Below are 22596 nucleotides of genomic sequence, written 5' to 3'. Positions count from 1 at the left end.
TTTTTTGTATTTTTTAGTAGAGACGGGGTTTCACCGTATTAGCCAGGATGGTCTCGATCTCCTGACCTCGTGATCCGCCCGTCTCGGCCTCCCAAAGTGCTGGGATTACAGGCTTGAGCCACCGCGCCCGGCCTTGACCAGGGTTTTCTTGAACTCCTGGCCTCAAGTGATCTTCCTGCCTCAGCCCACCAAAGTCTTGAGATTACAGGCATGAGCCTCCACAGCCAGCCTTTCCCATAGTAACTTTGAAAAGTTATTAGGCTGATATACTGCAGATTATTTATGCAACAGTATTTATTGCTGATTGGTTGATTACTGATTAATAAATATTTGCTAGCCTGGATCATTGCTTCCTTCCATCCTGTTTTCCTGTTACACCCCAGCTGTACGTTATTCAAACCATCAGCCTTCTCCCAGGCACTGCTGGAGACAGTCACTAAACTGTGGAACATAACTAAAAACAATAATGTTCTCCAGCCTCCCTTGACTCTCAGCACTGCCTGGTACAGTGTAAATTTCTTTAGTTAACTTCCTCTGCCATTAGAGTAGCAAATGTCATTGAGTGCTTACTCTATGCTAGGAGCTAAGAACTTTGCATATATTATCTCTTTTAATCTTTATAATAACGTGTAGGTTCTGTTATCTTTGTTTTACAGTTGAAGAAATTGAGGCTTAGGGAAGTTAAGTTTTTCAGTCTCATAACTGGTCTATAACTGGTGGAGTTGGAGCTACAATCTATATTAACTTCAGAGCATGTGCCTCCCGTTCCTGTGGTGGCTACTCTGAATATCTTTACCCAAACCCTCTCTTCCACCTCTTCATTGCTGTCAGCAAAGACCTTAAAGAGGCAGCACTGAGAGGTAGGTAAGAGTTTGGATGCTGGAGCCAGACCATCTGCTTTGAAGCTGGCTCTCACAGTGTTGTGTCCTTGTGCAGGTCAGTTAATTTCCCTGTGTCTCACTTTCCCACCTGGAAACTGAGACTCATAATACTCTCCATCGGATTGTTTTGAGGACTACATGGATTAATGTATGTGGATGCTTAGATGAATGGTACCCAGAATGAACTAAGCAGTGAATGAATGTAGAGGGGAAAATAGACAAGAAAACCTTTACTCTGACTCCTGTGCAGAAAGAAATTTAGAAATTTAAGCCAGAGCCCTGTCATCTTCTGTCCTCACTCCCAGTGCTCCAACACCTATACCTGCCTACCCATCCTTACCCTTTTTCTTAGAGAAAAGGTATCTCTAAAGTCCTACAGTGCTTTAAACCTTTGATACATCCTGATAAACACAGAAAATGATAATATTTGTTCAATACAGTGGGATAAAAAGACTGCCTGTTTGAGGTGACTGGCTCAAGACTTTCAGTTTCCTGAAGCTTGGCTAAACTGCCCCAAGGGACTGAGTATTAACATTTCCACACCCATAAAGCATCAGCGCAGATACCACATTCCTAGCACAGGTTCAGAAGCCCTGGCCCTAACCACTGACAACACTAACCCTTATCAAACTTGTAATTAAATCATTAATTATGGAATTCTTCTCGGATGTTTCTCCATGCTGGGAGAAACTATAAACTTCATCACTATGCCTATAAATGTTGGACCCATGTCCCACTAAAGTGGTGCCTTGTACGTAGGAAGTTCTTAGTGTTTGTTGGTGGAATCAGTATCTTTCTAATAGCTTTCTTTGTAACTTACATATTTGTCCATCTTTAAGAAAAAGAAAACTCACCTGCTTTGACTCTAGCCTTCTGTAATACTACCCCATATCTCATTCCCTTTTTAACAAAACATTGAAAGAAGGAAATCTATTGCTGTCGTTTCACCTCTTACTCATTCTTCAGTGTCCTAAATAATCTGTTTTCTTCCTTCACTGTTCCTTTAAAACTGTTCTTAACTGGGCCGCTGATGATCTACCTGCCAAATCCCGTAGTTATTTTTTGATCCTTATTTTATATTTGTGACAGTGTACACTCATCTTCTCTCTGCCTCCATTTTCCTCATTCCCTCCTGGTCTCCCCACTGTGTGTCAGCATAGTCTCCATTTCCTCTGCCTGTTCTTTAAATGTTAGTTTACCCCAGGATTCCTTTTCTGGCTGCCTTCTTCTCTCATGCTGCATTCCTTCTGGGTGATATCATTCACACCCAAGGCTTCAGCTACCACCTCCTACGCTTGATGGTTCTAAAATCTATATATCCATTCTAGAGTTTCTCTCTCCTGTTGCCTGCTGGATATCCTCCCTTGTTTTTGACTTGCCATATGTAACAGTGCCAGACAAATGGCATTCATCCAACATTGAGCTAAAGCAGCCTTAGAGCCCATGAGATCCTTATTCCTACAGATGAAGAGACTGAGGACCAGAGACATATAGTGGCTTGCTCAGTATCAGATAAATAGTTTGTAACAAAATGGGGAGGAAAACCTAAGTCTTTGGACACTGGGACTTGAACACAAATTTATAAACTTACGCCAAACACAGAATGGTGATGTTTATTGCCTCATTGGAAAAACCCTCTTCCACTCTGGCCTAGGCAACCTGCTTTTGCGATCCCCATGCTGTGGCAGTGGCAGTACTCTCCTTACTTGTGTTTTTCCCTATACATCTTTGGTTTCCAGAGCAGTATGAATTGGCTACCAACAAAATTCTTCATCTCCTTAAAAGTTTTCACTTTTTTTGTGCCTGCGAAAGGACATACTTAGATTTTGATCACTGTTAATTTTATCTAGACTATTGATAAAGATTGCCTGGCACATGCACCATTTAATTCAGATTCAGTGATTGGTATTACTTATTGCCTAGTTTTAAAAAAATTGCTCCAATTGGTGCAAGAATAAAAGCAGAATAGTTGGAAAATAACTAGCTGTTAACGCTAGAAACGGTTTTCTAATCTTCAGAGAAAAATTACCAAGATAAAGGGGGAAAGAAGAAGCCATAATGAAATTACTTTTCTTCCCCTCGCCATTTTTTTTTTCTGAAAGTTTGGCAACATTTGTAATTAGATGCACGTAGCACTGTTTTGTGCATAATGGTATGGTTTATTTACATACATTTACATATATGCATTTTAACTGATCTCTGCTCATTTCTGGTTTAGATATTTGTATACTCCTCTTTGAGACATCAGTTTTCCTTCTTTTAGGCCCTTAACATCCAAAGGCACTAACTTTGTTGGCTCTTAGTGCTGAGTCTAGTACCATGATCTGAGTCTAGCACCGTGGAGCAACTTAAGTGATACTTGATGCATTCTGTCTTATTTTTTTAAGAGAGAATTTACCAACCCAGAATTTTCTAGGTAATCCTTTTAAAGGTAGTTATTCTTAGGACTTAAGGGTGGGGTTGGGGCTGGGGAGTTGTCAACTAAAACAAGTTGAGTATGTGCTGTGTGCCAGGGACTTTTGCATTCATTCTCTCATTGAAGACTCATCATAAACACTCAAGGTAGAAGTTATTCCAGTTTTACCTATTAGGAAACTAAGGCACAGAGTTGTTAAGTAACTTGTCAAGAAGTAAGTAAACAGCAGACTCAGCATTCAAACCCTGATCTGTTTCATGCGAGAACCCGTGCTTTTTCTATGGACTGAACCATCCCCTGGATTCCACCTGTCCTTTTGAAACCTTCAGGTCATTATGTATAGCAAACTTATTTGCAGGCATGGTTTTTCTAAGTGGACAAATAAACATACCTTTTGCATTAGATGGATTAATTTAACCAGCACCTGATGATGAGACTTACAGATCGGTTTCTCAGTGTTTTAAGTGTTTTACTTTGTTGCTTTTTGTTTGAACTTGCTTGGTGCCTTAGGTGAAATACCATTTGTAAGAAGTCACATATGTTTGACCTAGAAAACAGGGCTGTGCAGCCAAAGCAATTCTATAGTTTGTGTTTGAGGAGAAAGCAGTCTGTGCTTATTCTCTAGTTCTTGACATGGAAAATGTCTAGTCATTGTCCTAAATGAGGTGAGAGGATATCTAATGAGAATGGAAATTTGAATGTCCTGAAGTAAATTTCCTTGAAAAATCGTGTGTAAGATTAGCAAGGTTGAGTTAAAACTATAGCTTTTACAGACTGCCTATTGAAGACTTTTGAGAACCACTGATTTTATTCCAAAAAAAATTAGATAAAATAAAAATTTTCATCTTCTTTCAACAGATTGAAGTAGTTTAACAGAGCTTTATTTCTGGCTAAACTATGAAAATGTTATATCTTTTTACTGTTTTCATCATAAGATTAATTCTACCTCTGTGTAGAAGGAAACTCCAGAGAGGTTTTAAAATAATTCAAGGTTGCAAATTCTTTGGAATCCCATTGGACACTTTCAATAAGATACAGCAAGAAAAATAGGGGAAGACGGAGGCCAGGAGCTGGTTTAAGGGTTAAGGTCCTTGTTTTGTATGACTGTGAGCTTCATTTCGTATGTTTGTGAGCCTTTCTAGATCACCTCTGGAAAGAGGATATTTGAAGATGGGCGGCTGCTATGTATATTGTATTGGATGGAATTATCATTGTGAGGAGAACATGATAAAATATAATAATGAAATTTTTATCTTCTAGCCAGCATGTCCTGGATAGTATTCACATCCTCTGCCTTTTTCAGCTTTGCTTTAAGATTGCCCTCATTCACATTCTCAGCTATATTTTTATCTCTTTCTCTTTATTCGTCTACTTGTACCCCTCTTGTATGAGTAATGGTAACCCTAGTCCTGTTCCCTATCTCCAGCCATAGCCAACACGAACCACCTTCCTGGTCTAAAATTTACATATAAAGGATAGAATAGGATGATTAGATTCAGGTATAGATTTGAAGATGTTGACTGTTTATAAGTTTTATTTTAGTCTCTCATTTATTTCTCTCCTAATTACTCCTTAACAAAACAGAACGGCCATATTCTATGTAAATGAATATTTAGTAATGACGTATAATGATTTTTTTGCTATTTTTAAAACACCAATTGGACACAGTTTCCGTAGTTGGCTGTCTGGTTTAAAAGATGAAAGGAGTCGGGTGCAGTGGCTCATGCCTGTATTCTTAGCACTTTGGGAGGCCAAGGCAGGTGGATCACTTGAGGTCAGGAGTTGGAGACCAGCCTGGCCAACATGATGAAACCCTGTCTTTACTAAAAAGACAAAAATTAGCTGGGAGTGGTGACACTTGCCTGTAGTCCCATCTACTTGGGGAGCTGAGGCAAGAAAACTCTTGAACCCCAGAGGTGGAGGTTGCAGTGATCTAAGACTGCACCACTGCACTCCAGCCTGGGCAACAGAGAGAGATTCCGTTTCAAAAAAATAAAAAAATAAAAGATGAAAGAGATTAAAAGAGACAGTTCAGCCAGGGTCCTGTTGAGGAGCAGAAGAATTGTTAATACATTTTGGAACGTCATCTATATTTTGAAGTGATTCATAATAATTGCTTATGTTGTTTATTTATGGACAACAGGTTTTATTTTTTAAAATTGCATCTGATTTAGGGGCCACCTACAAATAGCAATGGATAAAGAGCAGTAAGAAAAAGGCAGAGATTCTAGTCTAGCTTAGGCAGGACATGTATATTTTCACATCTCAGTTTCTTGTTCTCATGAAGGTAATGCCTTTTCCGTTTATTGAAGAAGGTTTTCAGCCAAATCAAATGAATTGATGTCAGAATGTTTTGAAAAGTTAAAGAATAAAAAATAAAAAAAAATTTAAAAAAATGTTTCGAAAAGTTAGATTGGTGGTGGTGTTATATAGTGCCATTTTTTGAAGAGTGAAGTAAATTGATGGGCCCATGAGGCGACTATCAACCGTCAATGTCAAGTGTCTGAGGATTTCGTGGTGAGGCACAAACGGCCAAGTCCTGCCTCAGCTTAGGCTGCAGGAGCAGCAGTAGGTCCATCTCTGTTCATCAGTGATTGAAATTACAGCTTCTATATCTGTTGTTCCAAGCATGCCACTCTTTTCCAAACTCTGGGTTTGATAAACTGTGCCTTCACCCTCAGTGTCTATCTCTCCTGACGGGCATCCTTCAAGACCTAACCCAAGAGCAACTTTTGTGATGTCTTCTCAATCTTTCTGAAGTAGAATTTGGAGCGTCTCTCTAAAAATGAATATATGGTAGTGTTTAAGAGCAGGGGCTCTGGAGCCAATTCTGCCTGGTTTCAGATCCTGATCATGGCACTTACTAGGTGTGACTGTAGGCAAATTGCTTAAACTTCTGTGCCTCACTGTCCTCACGTATAAAATGAGAAAAATGATGATAATATCACCTGATAGGGCTGTTGTGAGGCTCTTGGAACAGAGACTGATACATAGGAGGCCCTTGATAAGTGTTATTTTACTTATATGTTCTTATCGAGTATTATAATTTTCGTTACCATTCTGTCCTTGCTCCCATGGGACTTTGCACATAATCTTGAGTGTAGCACTTGCACTTTTATTGTAGTATTTGTTTAGACTGGGAACTCCTTGAAGGCGAAGATACTATTTTATTTGTCTTTGCTTAGTGACTTGCATAGCATCCATTCAGTGCTCAAAAATGCTTTTCTTTCCTTCCCAAAGTCCCCCCCACCCTCCATCATCACCCCGATTGCATAGCTGTGACTTTGAAGCAGGGTTGCATGGCACGTGCTCTTTTATTTCCACTGGGGCAGGAAGTTTATGGCTGCAGCTGTAACCCTTGCTGTCTGTCCATTAAGATTGTTCCCAACAGAAAAAGTTATCATATGACTTGATGACCCTCCAGAATTTTTCAGATGTTGTGTTTATTTAGCCCCTAATTGCTCAAGGTACTGCACAAGGTCATAAATGAAAGTTACTTAGCATTGCCCCATTTCTCTGGGAGATAGGAATCTTGAACAACTACCAAACATGGCTCTGCCTATACAGAGCCAGTCAGCAGCAGAGTAAAACTAGCAAACGACTAAGTGACTGTATCATTAGGAATTTATATCACCTTTCTGATAAGAGAATGAAAAGCGAGACCCAAACCAAATGTCTGCTCTGTAAAGCATTTCTTTCCCTACTCAGGCCAAGATTGCAGTGCTTCCTTCTGGGTTCCAGAAGGTGCTGCATTTGTGTGCATGTCTCCCATGGCGCTTAATTATGGAGTGTTAGTCATGTTTGTTTGCCTCTGCCTCTTCTCTGTGACATAATTGTCTACCCCTACCCCCACTTGGCCAGTAGGGTAGGCTTTTAGTCAATGTTTGTTGTTATTTTCTGTAGTCCAGACCCTATATTTTAAATCACAGTGAAAACTTTGCAAGGGAGAGACTCTTCCCCATTTAACAAATGTAGAAACTGAGGCTCTGCTGAGTGCATTGGCTCACACCTGTAATCCCAACACTTTGGGAGGCCAAGGCAGGAGGATTGCTTGAGCCCAGGAGTTTGAGACCAGCCTGGGCAATAGTGAGACCCTTGTCTCTATAAAAAAAAAACTTTTTAAAAATTAGCTGGTTGTGATAGCACGCCCATCTGGTCCCAGCCACTCAGGAGGCTGAGGCAGGAGGGTCACTTGAGCCCACAAGTGAGCCATGATCGTGCCACTGCACTCCAGCCTGGGTGACAGTGAGAGCCTGTCTTAGAAAAAGAAAGAAACAGATTTATCAAGAAATAAAACTTGTCAAGAGTCCTCTTGTCTCAGATGTGGTTCTGTCTAGGTCAGACCCTTGAGCACGCTGTCACCCACCTCACTGGTGTAAATACACACCTAACTGCTCGCTACTTATGCGACTGTTCTTACCACCTTGTGGCTTTTAGGAGGCTTGGGTGGCTGGCAGGCTCACGAACACCTTCTCACAGCCCAATGATGAACACCATCTCAATCAACTTGAAGATGATTGTGGGCCACTTGTGCCAAGCTGTTTTCATGGTGAGGAGAGAAGTTGGAAACATATGTCCTTTATACTCAGCCTCACACATGTGTCTTTCTGTATGTCTGCTGCTGGCTGTTGAAGACTGTGGTAATTCTGATGCAGCTGGACAGTCTCACAGCGTGTGGGTCCCAGACTTGCCACAACCACTCTCTTGTTGGTTTAGGTCAGTGTCTTCATACAAGGCTCTGTGCCTGCCTCCACTCCTGCCAAGTGCTGCAGGCACCTAGACAAAAGACGTTACTCTAGTGGGAGGGGAAGGCTAATCCTCCCTGTATTTGTTTATTTCTCAAAAAAACTTGAACAACAGGTTTACCTTAGACATACGCCATTTTAATGCAAATTTTATATAGGCATCATTATGATTCTCCTTCTTGTTCTATATGCCAGATGGCAAAAAGTCTGTTCTGAGTAAGAAAGCCTGTGGTGTGACTCAGTGTCTGAACTCCAGAGGTTCCATGCTCTCCCTTGAGGCTGGATAGCCCAGCCAACATTCTTCCCCCTCCTCCCAAACAGTTCCCTCCTCACATTCAGTCTGCAGAACCATCCAGCATACCCCGGACAGGATTCCTCACTGCAGCAATTTCCAAACTTGCCTGGCTTTAGGACTCATTGGAAGATGCTTGTTAGAAGTAGAGATTTCTGGATCTTAATTCAGACTTAGTGCATCAGAGTCTCCATGGGAGGGGTCTGGGAATTTGCATTTTTGCAAGTTCCTTGGGAGAATCTTAAAAATTGGACAAGGTTGGAAAACATTGTTGTAGTGCAGCAAAATCTGTGTAAGTACAGGTGGTGAGGATGATTTAAGAGCACGGACTATAGGTGGCAACCACAGAAATGTGAAATAACATATTCTCACTGAATTCTTTCTGTCAGGTCTTACCCTCTAGCTAAGGGATGTATCTATATCTGGCTTGGAGTTCTCTAGCTTTTAGTGCCTTGTGATTTATATACTGTTCCTCTCTTCAGGCAGTCCAAGCATTGCTTTTTTGTTCACTTTTAAGGTCTAGCTGTCAAGTTTCAGTAAACTTCTGGTCCACTAAATTCCGTTCCTTGAGCCTTTCAGCTCTTGCTAAAGAACTCTTTTTCTCCCATTTCTAGTTTTCCACCCAAGTACACATGTCTCTTTGATTTATTGTTCTCTCACTGCCTCCATTTTATTCATTCAGTCACTCGTTCAACAAGCGTCTATTGTGCCAGGCTGTGGGCGGGCCACAGCGATGAACAAGACACAATCCCTGCCCTCAAGTGCACAGTCTAGCAGGGAGACATGGGGTGTAAACACATAATTAAAATACCAGTGGTGTGCTAAGTGCTATCACAGACATGTATGCAGATTTGTAGGCGCACTAGGAGGAAGTAGTGGAAGACACCACAGAGGGGTGACTTTTGAGCAGGGTCTTGTAGTCAGAAAAGGGGGAGGGCATTTTAAAGTTACTGTTGGCCTAGCGTTGTAGTCCTCACATTCTCACTGCAACTCAGCTTCTTCCAGGTCTCCTTAACTTCTTTGCTGGTTTGTGGATCTGATGGAGCTAATTGGCTGAACTAGACTCTCTTGATTGACCTCTTTCAAAACCTGAGGTGGTTAGTAGTTGATTAACGTCCAGGATGCCAAATCTAACAGATTGTCCCACGATCATTTACTGACAGTGCCTGACTGAGACTTAAGCACTGAAGAAAGCTTTTTAAAGGCCTCTTTCACTTTGTCGCTTTGCCAGATGTGTTCTGAGCCATCAGAAGTGGCCTTTGTGCCAGGGTAGGGGGTAGAGGTAGGGGATCTTGTGAGTGGGGAATGGAACAGGAGAATGCTCTAGTATTTCTTTTACAATAAAAGACATGGTTTCCTGTTTCTAATGACGGTTTCCTTGGTAGGCTTCTGTACCCCTGTTAGCTGTATGTACTGTTTGAAATTCCCCGAAGTCTTGAGTTGGCTAATTTGAAAAGGTTTAATTAATTTTTTTTTAACAAAAATTCACAGTTTCTGTATTTCACTAGGGAAACAGATGAAGGACCATTGCAATTAAATTTGTATAGTATAGTAAGTAGTCATGATTGAAGTTATAAAATATTTATTGTTTCTTGAAATAATGTTCCTTGTAGAAAATTAGAAAATAAGAGCAAAAGGAAAGAAGGAAAAGAAACTATAAAACCACTTCATAATCTTGCAAGCCATAACTAACCACTGTTAATATTTTGGTGTGTAAACATGCACATTTTTCTAGTGCATACATAGAAAAAAATTTTACATGTATGCAAATACATTATTCCTTTTTTTTTTTTTTTTTGAGACAGAGTTTCACTCTTGTTACCTAGGCTGGAGTACAATGGCATGATTTCGGCTCACTGCAGTAACCTCTGCTTCCTGGGTTCAAGCGATTCTCCTGTCTCAGCCTCCCAAGTAGCTGAGACTACAGGCATGTGCCACCACTCCCAGCTAATTTTTGTATTTTTAGCAGAGATGGGGTTTCACCATGTTGGCCAGGCTGGTCTTGAACTCCTGACCTCAGGTGATCTGCCTGCCTCGGCCTCCCAAAGTGCTGGGATTACAGGCGTGAGCCACCGCACTCAGCTATTTTTATTTTCTTTTTTTTTTCCCCCATCCGATGACCTATCAAAAATATTATTCTTAAAATTGAATGTACTGCGTAAACCATCTTGTTAGCAAATATACACCTATGGACCATTCATTCTTAGAAAAATGTCTACTTTTGAGTTTATATAAATCAGGCTTATTTTTTAAAAAATTGAACTCTACTAAAGTATATAAAACAGGCCAGGTGTGGCTCATATCTGTAATTCTAGCACTTTGGGAGGCCAAGGCGAGAGGATTGCTTGAACCCAGGAGTTCAAGACCAGCCCGGACAACAAAGCGAGATTCTGTCTTGAGAAAAAATTTAAAAACTAGCCAGGCATGGTGGCACATGGCTATAGTCCCAGCCACTTGGGAGGCTGAGGTGAAGATCCCTTGAGTCCAGGAATTTGAGGTTGCCATGAGCTATGACACACCACTACACTCCCTCCGGCCTGGGTGATAGAGGGAGACCCTGCCTCCAAAATATATATATCTACACACACACACACACACACACACACACACACACACACACACGCCCCCCCGTGAAAATCACCCAAGGATAAACAATTTAGTATATAGCCTTCCAGATTATTTTCTGTATATATGCAAACACAGCTCTTACTTTTTTTAAACAAAATTTTAATTTTTTACAGAATCATATTATGTTATACCTAGTGTTCTGCAGCTTGCCTTTTACACATAATGTATTACATCTCCCGTGGCAATATATTTGGATTACTTGCACATTATTACATAGATTAGGGTTTTTCATTCTCAGCACTATTGGCATTTGGGCTGGATAAATCTTTGTTGTGGTACATTGCAGGATGTTAGCAGCATCCCTCGCCTCTATCCCCTAGATGCCAGTAGCACCTCTTCTACCATGGTGACAAAAATGTTTCCCAACATTGTCACATGTCTCCTGGGGGACAAAACTCTCCTAGTTGAAAGCCACTGATATAGATGGTCTATAATATAAGCATGTAGATTACTGCCAGTTTGCTTTTTTACTGTGTACATTAGAACACAGGATACTCATTGATTTTTGTGCACGTGTGTGAATATTATCATTGAATAAATTCTTAGGAGTACAGCTGCTGAATCAATTTTGATAGAAACTTGCAAATTAAGAGGATTGTATCATTTTATTTTTCAACTGTATCCCAATGATTCCAAATCTCTCTTTCCTGAGTTCTAGATCCATAAAACCAACTGTTGATTAGCTGTCTCTTCTTGTGTGTTCCACAGGCCTGTCCTAAGCTTAACTCCTTTCTTCGACCTCACCAAACACACACCTCAAACAAGAAACCAGCTCCACCCTACTTTCTTTCTTTTTTCCTGAGACAGTCTTGCTCTGTCACCCAGGCTGGAGTGCAGTGGCGCGATCTCGGCTCACTGCAACCTCCACCTCCCGGGTTCAAGCAATTCTTCTGCCTCAGTCTCCTGAGTAGCTGGGATTACAGACATGCACCACCACACCCAGCTAATTTTTTGTATTTTTAGTAGAGACGGGGTTTCACTGTGTTGGCCAGGTTGGTCTTGAACTCCTGACCGTGTCTAATCTACCCGCCTCGACCTACTGAAGTGCTAGGATTACAGGCATGAGCCACTGCACCCAGCTCCTACTTTCAGCCAGTCAGCAAATCCTGTGGTCTTCCTCTTAATTCATTCACTTCGTTCATCCTTTCTACCACTATCTTTAATTCAAGTTACTACTTACTCTTACCCAGATCTCTGTGGTAGCACTGGAGCAACATCTACTCCTTCTGGTTTTTAGTCTTGGTTCCTGACAACGCCTTCTCCTAGCAATGGTGAACTTGCTGCAGTGCAGTGTTCTGCTCTAGCCCTTTTCAGTGATCCCTGCTTCCTCTCCACCATCCACTGCAGCATTGGAGGCTGAGGCCAACAGCACCTGACATTTATCACCCTTGATTGCAAATTTGTATCCATCAAACATGCTTTTTTCCCCTCATAAGTGAATATTAAAATTTTGAATGTTTAAAGTACTTTTTATGCCACAATTTGACTTTTTTTCCTGTTTTACATATTAGGTTCTATGTAAGGCTTCACGGTAAATAAAGTTATCTCTTATTTTAAAATGTTCTTTTTCAGAAAGCAGTGCTCTGTCATGTCACCTCCCGACATATCTTTCATCCCTCAGCTTTAAATCACTCATTCTCCCTTAACTTCCTCTTGTTTTTCTGCATTTCCTGTTCCTTTTAACCCTGCTCTCTACTCATCCATCTATTCCCGTTTCCTTAGTATCTAGTCCATTTCTTGCCACTTCAACTACAGATTTTCTCCTGTATTTATCAGTTTATCCTTATTGCATTTGTTGGTATATGCACTAATTTGTGTGTACATCATACATACTTTTAAATTTAACCTTGTGGAAAAGAGAGCCACGTGAATAAATAAGACAAAGCAATGCCGGGTGCGGTGGCTCAAGCCTGTAATCCCAGCACTTTGGGAGGCCGAGACGGGTGGATCACGAGGTCAGGAGATCGAGACCATCCTGGCTAACACGGTGAAACCCCGTCTCTACTAAAAAATACAAAAAAACTAGCCGGGCGAGGTGGTGGGCGCCTGTAGTCCCAGCTACGCCGGAGGCTGAGGCAGGAGAATAGCGTGAACCTGGGAGGCGGAGCTTGCAGTGAGCTGAGATCCGACCACTGCACTCCAGCCTGGGCGACAGAGCAAGACTCCGTCTCAAAAAAAAAAAAAGACAAAGCATTAAACTAAGGGGAGAGGATGTGAGAATTTTAGTCCCAGGTTCCAGCACAGGTGTTAGGGTACAGAAAGGCCTTTTAATTATCCCATCCAGAGCCTGAACTTTGTCTTCTCTTACTCTGTGTGGTTCTGTATAGCAATGTAAGTGAATACCTCAGAAACCAGTTGTATTCATTTGATAAAGTGAAACTCCAGAGAGAAATCATTGTCAGCCTTGCTGCATTCCATTTCGGGATATCTCAAATACCAAGGAAGCTGGGGATGCCTGGAAACTTGGGGATCTCTGTCATGGTATACAGCATATCGCTTTGCAAGATTGGTTTTGGGACAAGCTCTACAGTATTCTACAGGAAGTTAGCTCCAAGCCTGTGGGAAATCATACATAGCAAAATCCTTGGCAAAGAGCCATACATCTCCCCACCTCAACCCCCTGCCTCTATATGGGGTAGTTCTATAACTCTGTAATTAATTTTATTTTTATGGTGGAAAACCACCGAGTAAGAATAATGCATAACCTATTTCTGTTTCTTGCTGTTTTAGGGGACATCACCCAGAAGGGCTATGAAAAGAAAAGGTCCAAACTCCTATCTCCTTACAGCCCGCAGACACAAGGTAGGCAGCAAAAAATGGTTTCAACTTTTTCAGCATTTTACACCAAAAGATGCTGTCTTACAAGACCTCTATCATTTTTTTGTTCCTGTTTTTCCCTCCCTTCCTCACCAGGGGAGAGGAAAAAAACGGAAGGAAAGAAAGGAGGAAATGAATCTTAATTGAGCATCTGCTGTGTGCTAGGCACTTTTAAAAATACCTAAGGTCATCAAATAATTTACACAGAACTTGGGTGGTAGTGTGTGAAAGACGATGCATAACTGAGATGATTCTGTGGCAGAAAATTCCAAGCCATGGAAACACCACATCGTATTTGTGATGGTGCACAAACCGTGATGAAGAAGAGCAAGAGGGAGGAGGGAAGGACAGATCCAGTATCGAATGGCAATACTGGAGGATTAGGGGGCAGAACCCTAAATGAACTTACAGATTAATTCAAAGCCAGACCCACTGCTTCTGTAGAGAGACTAGCACATTGTTTATGTATCAGAAAGTCCTGAGTTAATTTCATGCTTAATTCCAAAGGGGTTGCTATAACCTTTGCCTCTAAGCAAGGCTGTCTCTAAACAATCGTCATATTTTTTTGGCCGGGTGCTGTGGCTCAACGCCTGTAATCCCAGCACTTTGGGAGGCCGAGGCAGGCGGATCATGAAGTCAGGAGATCGAGACCACGGTGAAACCTTGTCTCTACTATGAATACAAAAAATTAGCCTGGCACGGTGGCAGGTACAAGTCCCAGCTACTTGGGAGGCTCAGGCAGGAGAATGGAGTGAACCCGGGAGGCAGAGCTTGCAGTAAGCTGTAGATCGCGCCACTGCACTCCAACTTGGGCGACAGAGCAAGACTCTGTCTCAAAAAGAAAAAAAATCGTCATATATTTAAAGTTACTCAGATTGTGGGATTTCCTTTGATAGCCTATTTCTGCTTTAATCACTTTTACTATAGAGTGTTTTGTGTTTATTTCTGATTTTCTCCCCCCTTCAACCAGAGTGTGTTTCTGCAAGCCTGTTCTTTGTGGAACGAATGGCTTTTTTTTTTTTTTTTTTTGCTGAATTATAAATACCATGAGGACTTTGTATCTCCCGCAGTTCTCATAGTAAGCTTTGCACAGGGTTTATGGTCTATAAATATTTGTTGAATGAACAGTGAAATAAATAAATAAATAATGGTGGTATACCCATATATTTCACTGACGTGCTTGTTTTATTTCCTGTATTGTTCTTGGAAATACCTTCATAGAGAAACTAGTAGGTCAATACACTGACAGCTAATTTAAGATATCTCAATGAATAGGTGTATGTAGAAATGAATTGAGAGAGAAGAGATGGAAGTTGGGCCAGCGACAGCAAATGAAAAGCCAGCTTTTGCTGAGCAAGGCATGACCTAGGGGTTGGGGAGGTTAGCCTGAGTTGCTGCTTGTTGTGGATCTGGCCCATGCCTCTGAAGGCCCAGAGATTTACTTGAGTAAAAGCAAGTAAATCTTTGGTGTAAAAGCAGTAGCTCAGCAAGAGGTATAACTGTAAAAAGGACCACAATATTTTATCCATAGTCAGGCTACGCAGAAACCAAATCATGTTCAAAAATCAATTTATGAATTTACTATGAGAAATTTTTATTTTAGGCAGAGTCTTGCTGTGTCACCCAGGCTGAAGTGCAGTGGTGCGATCATGGTTCACTAGAGCCTCAATCTGCCGGGTTCAAGTGATCCTCCTGCCTCAGCCTTCTGAGTAGCTGGAACTACAGGTGTGTGCCACCACACCCAGTTAATTATTTTTTGTAGAGTTGGGGTCTCACTTTATTGCCCAGGCTGATCTTGAACTCCTGAGCTCAAGCAGTACTGCCACCTCAGCCTCCCAGAGTATTGGGGTTATAGATGTGAGCCATCACGCCTGGCCTACTATGAGAAATCTGTATGGTCAGCACATTCTTGCCCCATGAGCAAGCCTATAAGGGGAACGAAATCATTTGCTTAGTGAGCATGGATTTGATGAATCAGTTGTTTAATTGCAGTAGGCCAAGGAGTATGGCATATCCCTCCCCCAGTAGGGATGGCCTTGCAGGTGACCTCACAGGGGAAATAGAAGGCATACGATGACATCTTCAACTTCCTGATGCCACACTCCCACATCTGTGCCCTTCCATGATTACTTCCTTCCTTCTGGTTAAAAAGATTATCTGTCCCTCCAGGCCAAAGACAGTCCTTCTACCTATGCTTTGGATCCCAACCCCTCCTCCTTTTCCACAAACCTTATACTATCCAATGGCACCAAAGATAGGGCAGTGAGAGCAGTCTACCTGGGTGCAGTCAGTAAGGCACACAGTGTCTGTAGAGAACTTAAAAAACAGTGATGGGCCGGGCGTGGAGGCTCACGCCTGTAATTCCAGCACTTCGGTAGGCCAAGGTGGATGGATCACCTGAGGTCAAGAGTTCAAGACCAGCCTGGCCAACATGGTGAAACCCCATCTCTACTAAAAATACAAGAATTAGCCGGGTGTGGTGCTGCACACCTGTAATCTCAGCTACTGGGGACGCTGAGGCAGGAGAATCGCTTGAACACAGGAGGCAGAGGTTGCAGTGAAGCAAGATCGTGTCACTGCACTCCAACCTGGGCCACAGAGCAAGGCTCCATCTCAACAAATAAATAAATAAATAGCAATGATGAAAACGACAAACAATTGGTCTGCTTTTTACTAAAAAGTATCACTGTGTGCAGCAATTCTAAACACTGTAATAAAGACCTCTCCTGCTGAGGCAGACAGCTGCATTGTCCCCTTAGTATGCCATTGCTGTCAGGTCCTCATCTCTCTCGTACAGTCATTCTCTCTCTCTCTCATACAGTCACTCTTTCTCAGCCATATTCATCCCTCAGCAGTTCATCATGCTTGTTAAAAAAAAAAATCCTCCATTTCACCCTGTTTGTTGCCCCTTTCTAATCAAACTGCTCAAAACTGTCTATACTTACACTATTTTCTCAAATGCTCACTTCTCAGCCCGTTTTAGTTCCTTCTGGAGCTACTGCCATCTAATCTCAGTAGTATTCAGCACCCTGTCTCTCAAAACTCTTATTTTGAATCTCTCTTCTTTTCTCTCATTCTTGTTTTTGTTTTGAGACAGGGTCTGGCTGTGTTGCCCAGGCTGGAGTGCAGTGGTGTGATCTGGGTTGATTGCAACCTCTGCCTCCCAGGCTCAAACGATCCTCCCGCCTCACCCTCCCAAGTAGCTGGGACTACAGGCGTGAGCTCCCACACCCAGCTAATTTTTGTATTTTTTTGTAGAGACAGGGTTTTGCCATGTTGTCCAGGCTGGTATTGAACTACTGAGCTTAAGCAATCCATCCGTCTTGGCCTCCCAAAATGCTGAGATTACAGGCATAAGCCACCATGCCCTACCCACTCTTCTTATTTTCTTATCCTTCACTTCCTCCTGCTCCTAGTCTTTCTTACAGGCTCATTTTTGTCTGTTAAATGTTAGATTTCTCAAGTTAAGGACCAAGACCTCTTGCCTTCTCACTCTGTATCAGTGGTTCTCAAATTGTAGCAAGCCCTCAGAATCACTGGAGGGCTTGTTAGTACACAGACTGCAGGGCCCCATTTTCAGGGTTTCTCATTCATCTGGTCCAGGATGAGGCCTGAGAATTAGCATTTTTGTTAATTTCCCAGTTAATGTTGAGCTTGGTGGTCCAGGGACCACACTTTGAGAACCAGTGCTGTATCTCTCTAAATTATTTCAGCCACACCTGTGACTTTAATTATCATTCGAATTCAGATAACTCCTAAATATGTATCTTCAACCCAGATCTCTTCCGAGCCCCTGATCCATAGATCCAACTGTATACTTAACATCTCCACTTATATACCTTAAAGGCATCACCATTTCAACATATCCAAAATTTAAATTTATGACTTCTCCACCCTACCTCTACCACCATTACTAACCCCTCCCTACACACATTCCCCAGAAAACCAACTGCAACCTGCTCCTGTGCTTCTAGTTTTCCCTTCTGAGTGAATACAACTCAGCAAGTTACAGGCTTAAAAGTCATCCTTAAAGTCCCTGTCTTCCTTCCCTTCTTTGGTTACCAAGTCCTATCAGTTTTCTGTTTCTTCTTGAGCCAGTTTTGGTAAACTCAATTTTTTTTTTTTTTGAGATGGAGTCTTGCTGTGTCACCCAGGCTGGAGTGCAGTGGCACAGTCTCGGCTCACTGCAACCTCTGCCTCCTGGGTTCAAGTGATTCTCCTGCCTCAGCCTCCCAAGTAGCTGAGATTACAGGCGACTGCCACCACACGGCTAATTTTTGTATTTTTAGTAGAGATAGGGTTTCACCATGTTGGCCAGGATGGTCTCAATCTCTTGACCTCATGATCCACCCGCCTCGGCCTCCCAAAGAGCTGGGATTACAGGCATGAGCCACCGCGCCTGGCTCTAGTTCAAGTGATTCTTGTGCCTCACCTTCCCCAGTAGCTGGGATTACAGGTGTTGCCACCACGCCCAGCTAATTTTTGTATTTTTAGGAGAGACGGGGTTTCACCATTTTGCCTAGGTTAATCTCGAACTCTTGACCTCAAGTGATTTGCCCGCCTCAGCCTCCCAAATTGCTGGAATTACAAGCATGAGCCACTATGCCTGGCTCAATTTTCTTCTTCTTAAAGCACATTTTTTAGTAGCCAAATACTTTAGTGAGGGTCTCTCAGTGGTAAATTCTTTCATTTTGTGTTTTTCACTTTATTTGACCATTTTGTTCATTAACAATGTCCTTCCCAAAAAGGGGTGGGTTGTAGGGTTGGGTAATTTATGTTATATAGATTCCATGTCAAAATAAGAGATTACCCTTTGGCATATTTACTCTATATGTCTTTGTAAATGTTGAAGGAAGCCATTTAATTTGACTTTTTCCCCCCTCCAAATAGAGAGAAGGTCTCACTGTGTTGCCCAGGCTGATCTTGAACTCCTGAGCTCAAGTAATCCTCCTGCCTCCACCTTCCAGAAGTGCTAGGATTATAGGTGTGAGCTACCACATCTCCCTAGTTTGACTTTTTAAATGGCATTGGATGCAAATTTAAACTTTATTAAAGTTTAGTAGAGTCCGGCTGGGTGCAGTGGCTCACGCCTGTAATCCTGGCACTTTGGGAGGCCCAGGCGGCCAGATCACCTGAGGTCAGGAGTTCAAGACCAGCCTGACCAACATGGAGAAACCCCATCTCTACTAAAAATACAAAATTAGCCAGGTATGGTGGCACATGCCTGTAATCCCAGCTACTTGGGAGGCTGAAGCATGAGAATCGTTTGAATCTGGGAGGTGGAGATTGCAGTGAGCCAAGATTATGCCACTGCACGCCAGCCAGGGTGACAGAGCGAGACTCTGTCTCAAAAAAAAAAAAAAAAAGTAACATTCTCACTATTATCTTTTTATTTATTTATTATTATTATTTTTGAGATGGAGTCTTGCTCTGTTGCCCCGGCTGGAGTGCAGTGGCGTGATCTCGGCTCACCGCAACCTCCACCTCCCAGGATCACGTGTTTCTCCTGCCTCAGCCTCCTGAGTAGCCAGGATTACAGGCACGTGCTACCATACCCAGCTAATTTTTGTATTTTCAGTAGAGACAAGGTTTCACCATGTTGGCCAGGCTGGTCTCGAACTCCTGACCTCAAGTAATCTGCCTCCCTTGGCCTCCCAAAGTGCTGAGATTACAGGCACGAGCCACTGCACCTGGCCTAATCACTAGTGTCTTTTTAAATAAAAAGTTAATACTGCAACATTTTATTACTGGGATTATTACATGCACATGCTCCTTACCTAAAAATTTAGTGATTTTTTTTCTTAAAAAAAAAAAAAAAAGTAAAACCAGGCACGGTGGCTCACACCTGTTATCACAGCACTTTGGGAGGCCGAGGCGGGTAGATCATGAGGTCAAGAGATTGAGACCATCCTGGCCAACATGGTGAAACCCCATCTCTACTAAAAATACAAAAAGTAGCCAGCGTGGTGGCAGGCACCTGTAGTCCCGGCTGCTCAGGAGGCTGAGACAGGAGAATGGCGTGAACTCGGGAGGCAGAGCTTGCAGTAAGCCAAGATCGCGCCACTGCACTCCAGCCTGGGTGACAGAGCGAGACTCCGTCTGGAAAAAAAAAAAAAAAAAAAAAAGAGGAATTAGAGACAGGGTCTTGCTATGTTGCCCAGGCTGATCTCAAACTCCTGGGCTCAAGCAATCCTCCTGCCTCAGCCTCCTCAAGTTCTGGGATTACAGGTGTGAGCCACCTCTCCCTGCCTTGTGAATGATTTTTTTGTGTGTGGAATTGATTTGTAGTTATCGTGGGTTGCATATTTATGTATATATTTCTTTTCTCAAATGTTACATAAATCTTTAAAACAGGGCTTCAGAAAAAATTAACAGTGTAACAGGAAATATGGAAGATAACGCAAGTTTGAAGAAAATATTTAAACAGTAATGGAGCGCTTGCTTTGACAGTACATATACTAAAACTAGAACAATATAGAGAAGATTAGTATGGCCCCTGTACAATGATGACATGCAAATTCATGAAGCGTTTCATCTTTTTAGAACATTAGGCCCAAGTAATATGTCATTGTGTAAGGAAAAATAACATACAAAAAATAAAGTAAACCGAAAAAGAAAGTGGTAGAAATTTAGTGCGGACAAGTTTGGTTAATATTAAGCATGGATGGCTGGGCTCAGTGGCTCATGCCTGTAATCCCAGCACTTTGGTAGGCTGAGGCAGGATGATCACTTGAGACCAGCCTCTGCAACATAGTGAGACCTCATCTCTACAAAAAAATCAAAAAATTTGCCACGTGTGGTGGTGCACACCTGGGATCCCAGCTACTCAGGAGGCTGAGGTGGGAGGATTGCTTGAGCCTGGGAGGTTGAGGTTGCAGTCAGCCATGATTGTGCCACTGCATGCCAACCTGGTTGACAGAGCAAGACCCTGTCTCCAAAAATGAGAAAAGCTAACTTAATTCAGTAGCATCATAGGGATTAGGTTCTAAAGTCACTGTATGGCAAAAAGCTGCTTCAAAATTACCCTAAAAAATCACTGAAACCTCCCAGCATTGGAACTGACAGTTGTTTCTTTAGTTAAACAAGAGCCAAGGCTTATCTGGTATTTAAGGGCCATGCTGTCTTTTAACAATAGATTAAAATTTATAAGATTAAAGATGAAAAATTCAGGGCCTCAAAACGCTCCCACTTTGAGAGGCATGGAAGAAATGAAGATACGGCAGATTCACACCTCCCATCTCCTGCTCATTCTGAGCTGTCTGCTCTTTGAAAGGAATGGCCCACAGAACATCTTTCAGTAGTTGGAAGCTCCTGTGGCCAAGTATAAAGCTTCCCACACGCCTCGATTAGCAGACTTCCAGGGAGAAGCGGCCAGGAAATTAACTCTCTCTTTTGGCATGGCCCAAAGAATTGAAGTTTCAAACCACACGCATTCTAACTTCTCTGTAAATTAGTCACTCTTGGCCACTCTTCGAGTTGCAGGAAAATGGAAGATTTTGTGGAGAAAGGCAATTTCCCTGTGCTGATCCTGTGGTCTAATCTTTAAGATACTTTGGATACAAGTAACTGATAATTCCAGCTAGCTTTAATAGAAAAAGAGTTCGTTCCAAAGTTACAGGGGTTACTGACAAAATCTAAGGACAGTACATATTTACTGAATGCCTGCTGTGTTCCAAATACTGTTTTGACACTAAAGAGACAGCATGGGACAAGACACTGGCCAGAACCTACCTGGTTTGCTCCGTCACTCTACTTAGGGGTTTGTTCAGTTAGGGAAGGCATGGAGAGGCCCTCCTTGACCAGCCCTATAAATAGTCCCCACTTCCATTATCTGAGTTGCATTTTAAAAGAGCTGTCTTGGCCATCCCACAGATTATGGTCTGTTTGTGTGTCTTATTCGCCTACTGGAGGAACATTATTTTTTATTGTTTTTATTCTTCATGTCCCCAGTTTCTATCGTTAGTGCCTGATATATAGCGTCCTATAAATGTCTGCAGAACTAAAAAGAGCATTTAGATTTTCTGGCATTTTCTTGAGTAAACATCTATGAAGATAAAAGTGTTAGGTAATACAAGAAGCAGGGCACTGTACAGATTGTAGAGTGGTCTCTTCTTGTAGATTGATAATGGCAATTTGTCTCTACCCTCAATAGGTCTTTTAATTTAGACCTACTAAAACCTCAAGAGGCTGTGCAGAGTATATCACTTCTCAAATGATATTCTAGCATTTCTTTAATTTTTAAATGAAGTTGGTGCATCTGTTTTAAATAATACTACAAGATTTGTAACAACAGAAATGAGCAGAAAGAAAAGGAGAGGCAGGGTACTGCTCATTCTGTTTTGTCTTAATGTATTTGAGATTATTTGTGACCTTTGTGTATTTGATTTTCTTCCTTCATCCTGTAACTTGCTTCTGTCTTTCACTTCATTTTTGAAGTGAATCATGTTTATCTCCTGCTTCAGAATAAGATCTTACCTTTTATGTTTTCTTTGTTGGCCTGTATGTTTCTGTGTTGTTTTTTCCCCCAGACTCCTGCCTACTTATTTTTTAGGGATAAATCATAAGTTTATGAAGATGGTTATTAATATTTGTTGATGTTCTTTAGCTTGTCTTGATAAGAAGTTCTGGTGACCCAAAGGTTTTTCCCAAACATGGATTCCTTTTGTGATTGCTGCTTACTGTGCTGAGTGGCAGTCCCCGGTGTTGCAGTTCCTATACGTGCACTGCACTTGGCAGCTGCTCCGTGCCCCTTTCATTACAGTTCTTCTAGGTTCAGTCCTGCCTTTGAAGTTGTTCAAGGGTGCGGGTGTGACCAAG

General features: G+C 42.0%; 1 protein-coding gene across 4 annotated transcripts in view; it reads left to right on the top strand.

Moving 5' to 3' along the window:
* DIP2B (DIP2 acetate--CoA ligase B (putative)) overlaps positions 1–22596 on the top strand; it is a 266458-nt gene that overhangs the window by 119698 nt on the left and 124164 nt on the right. For all 4 annotated transcript variants that reach the window (XM_017891753.1, XM_017891752.1, XM_017891751.1 and 1 more), the window contains exon 2: positions 13693–13764. In XM_017891753.1, coding sequence (XP_017747242.1) covers positions 13693–13764 — 72 coding nt within the window. The remainder of the gene's footprint in view (positions 1–13692; positions 13765–22596) is intronic.

The sequence above is a fragment of the Rhinopithecus bieti genome, unplaced genomic scaffold (assembly GCF_001698545.2).
Source record: "Rhinopithecus bieti isolate Rb0 unplaced genomic scaffold, ASM169854v2 scaffold_21531, whole genome shotgun sequence".
Lineage (NCBI taxonomy): Eukaryota > Metazoa > Chordata > Mammalia > Primates > Cercopithecidae > Rhinopithecus > Rhinopithecus bieti.
The sequence above is the reverse complement of the archived record's forward strand: the minus strand, read 5'-3'. Positions and strand labels throughout refer to the sequence as shown.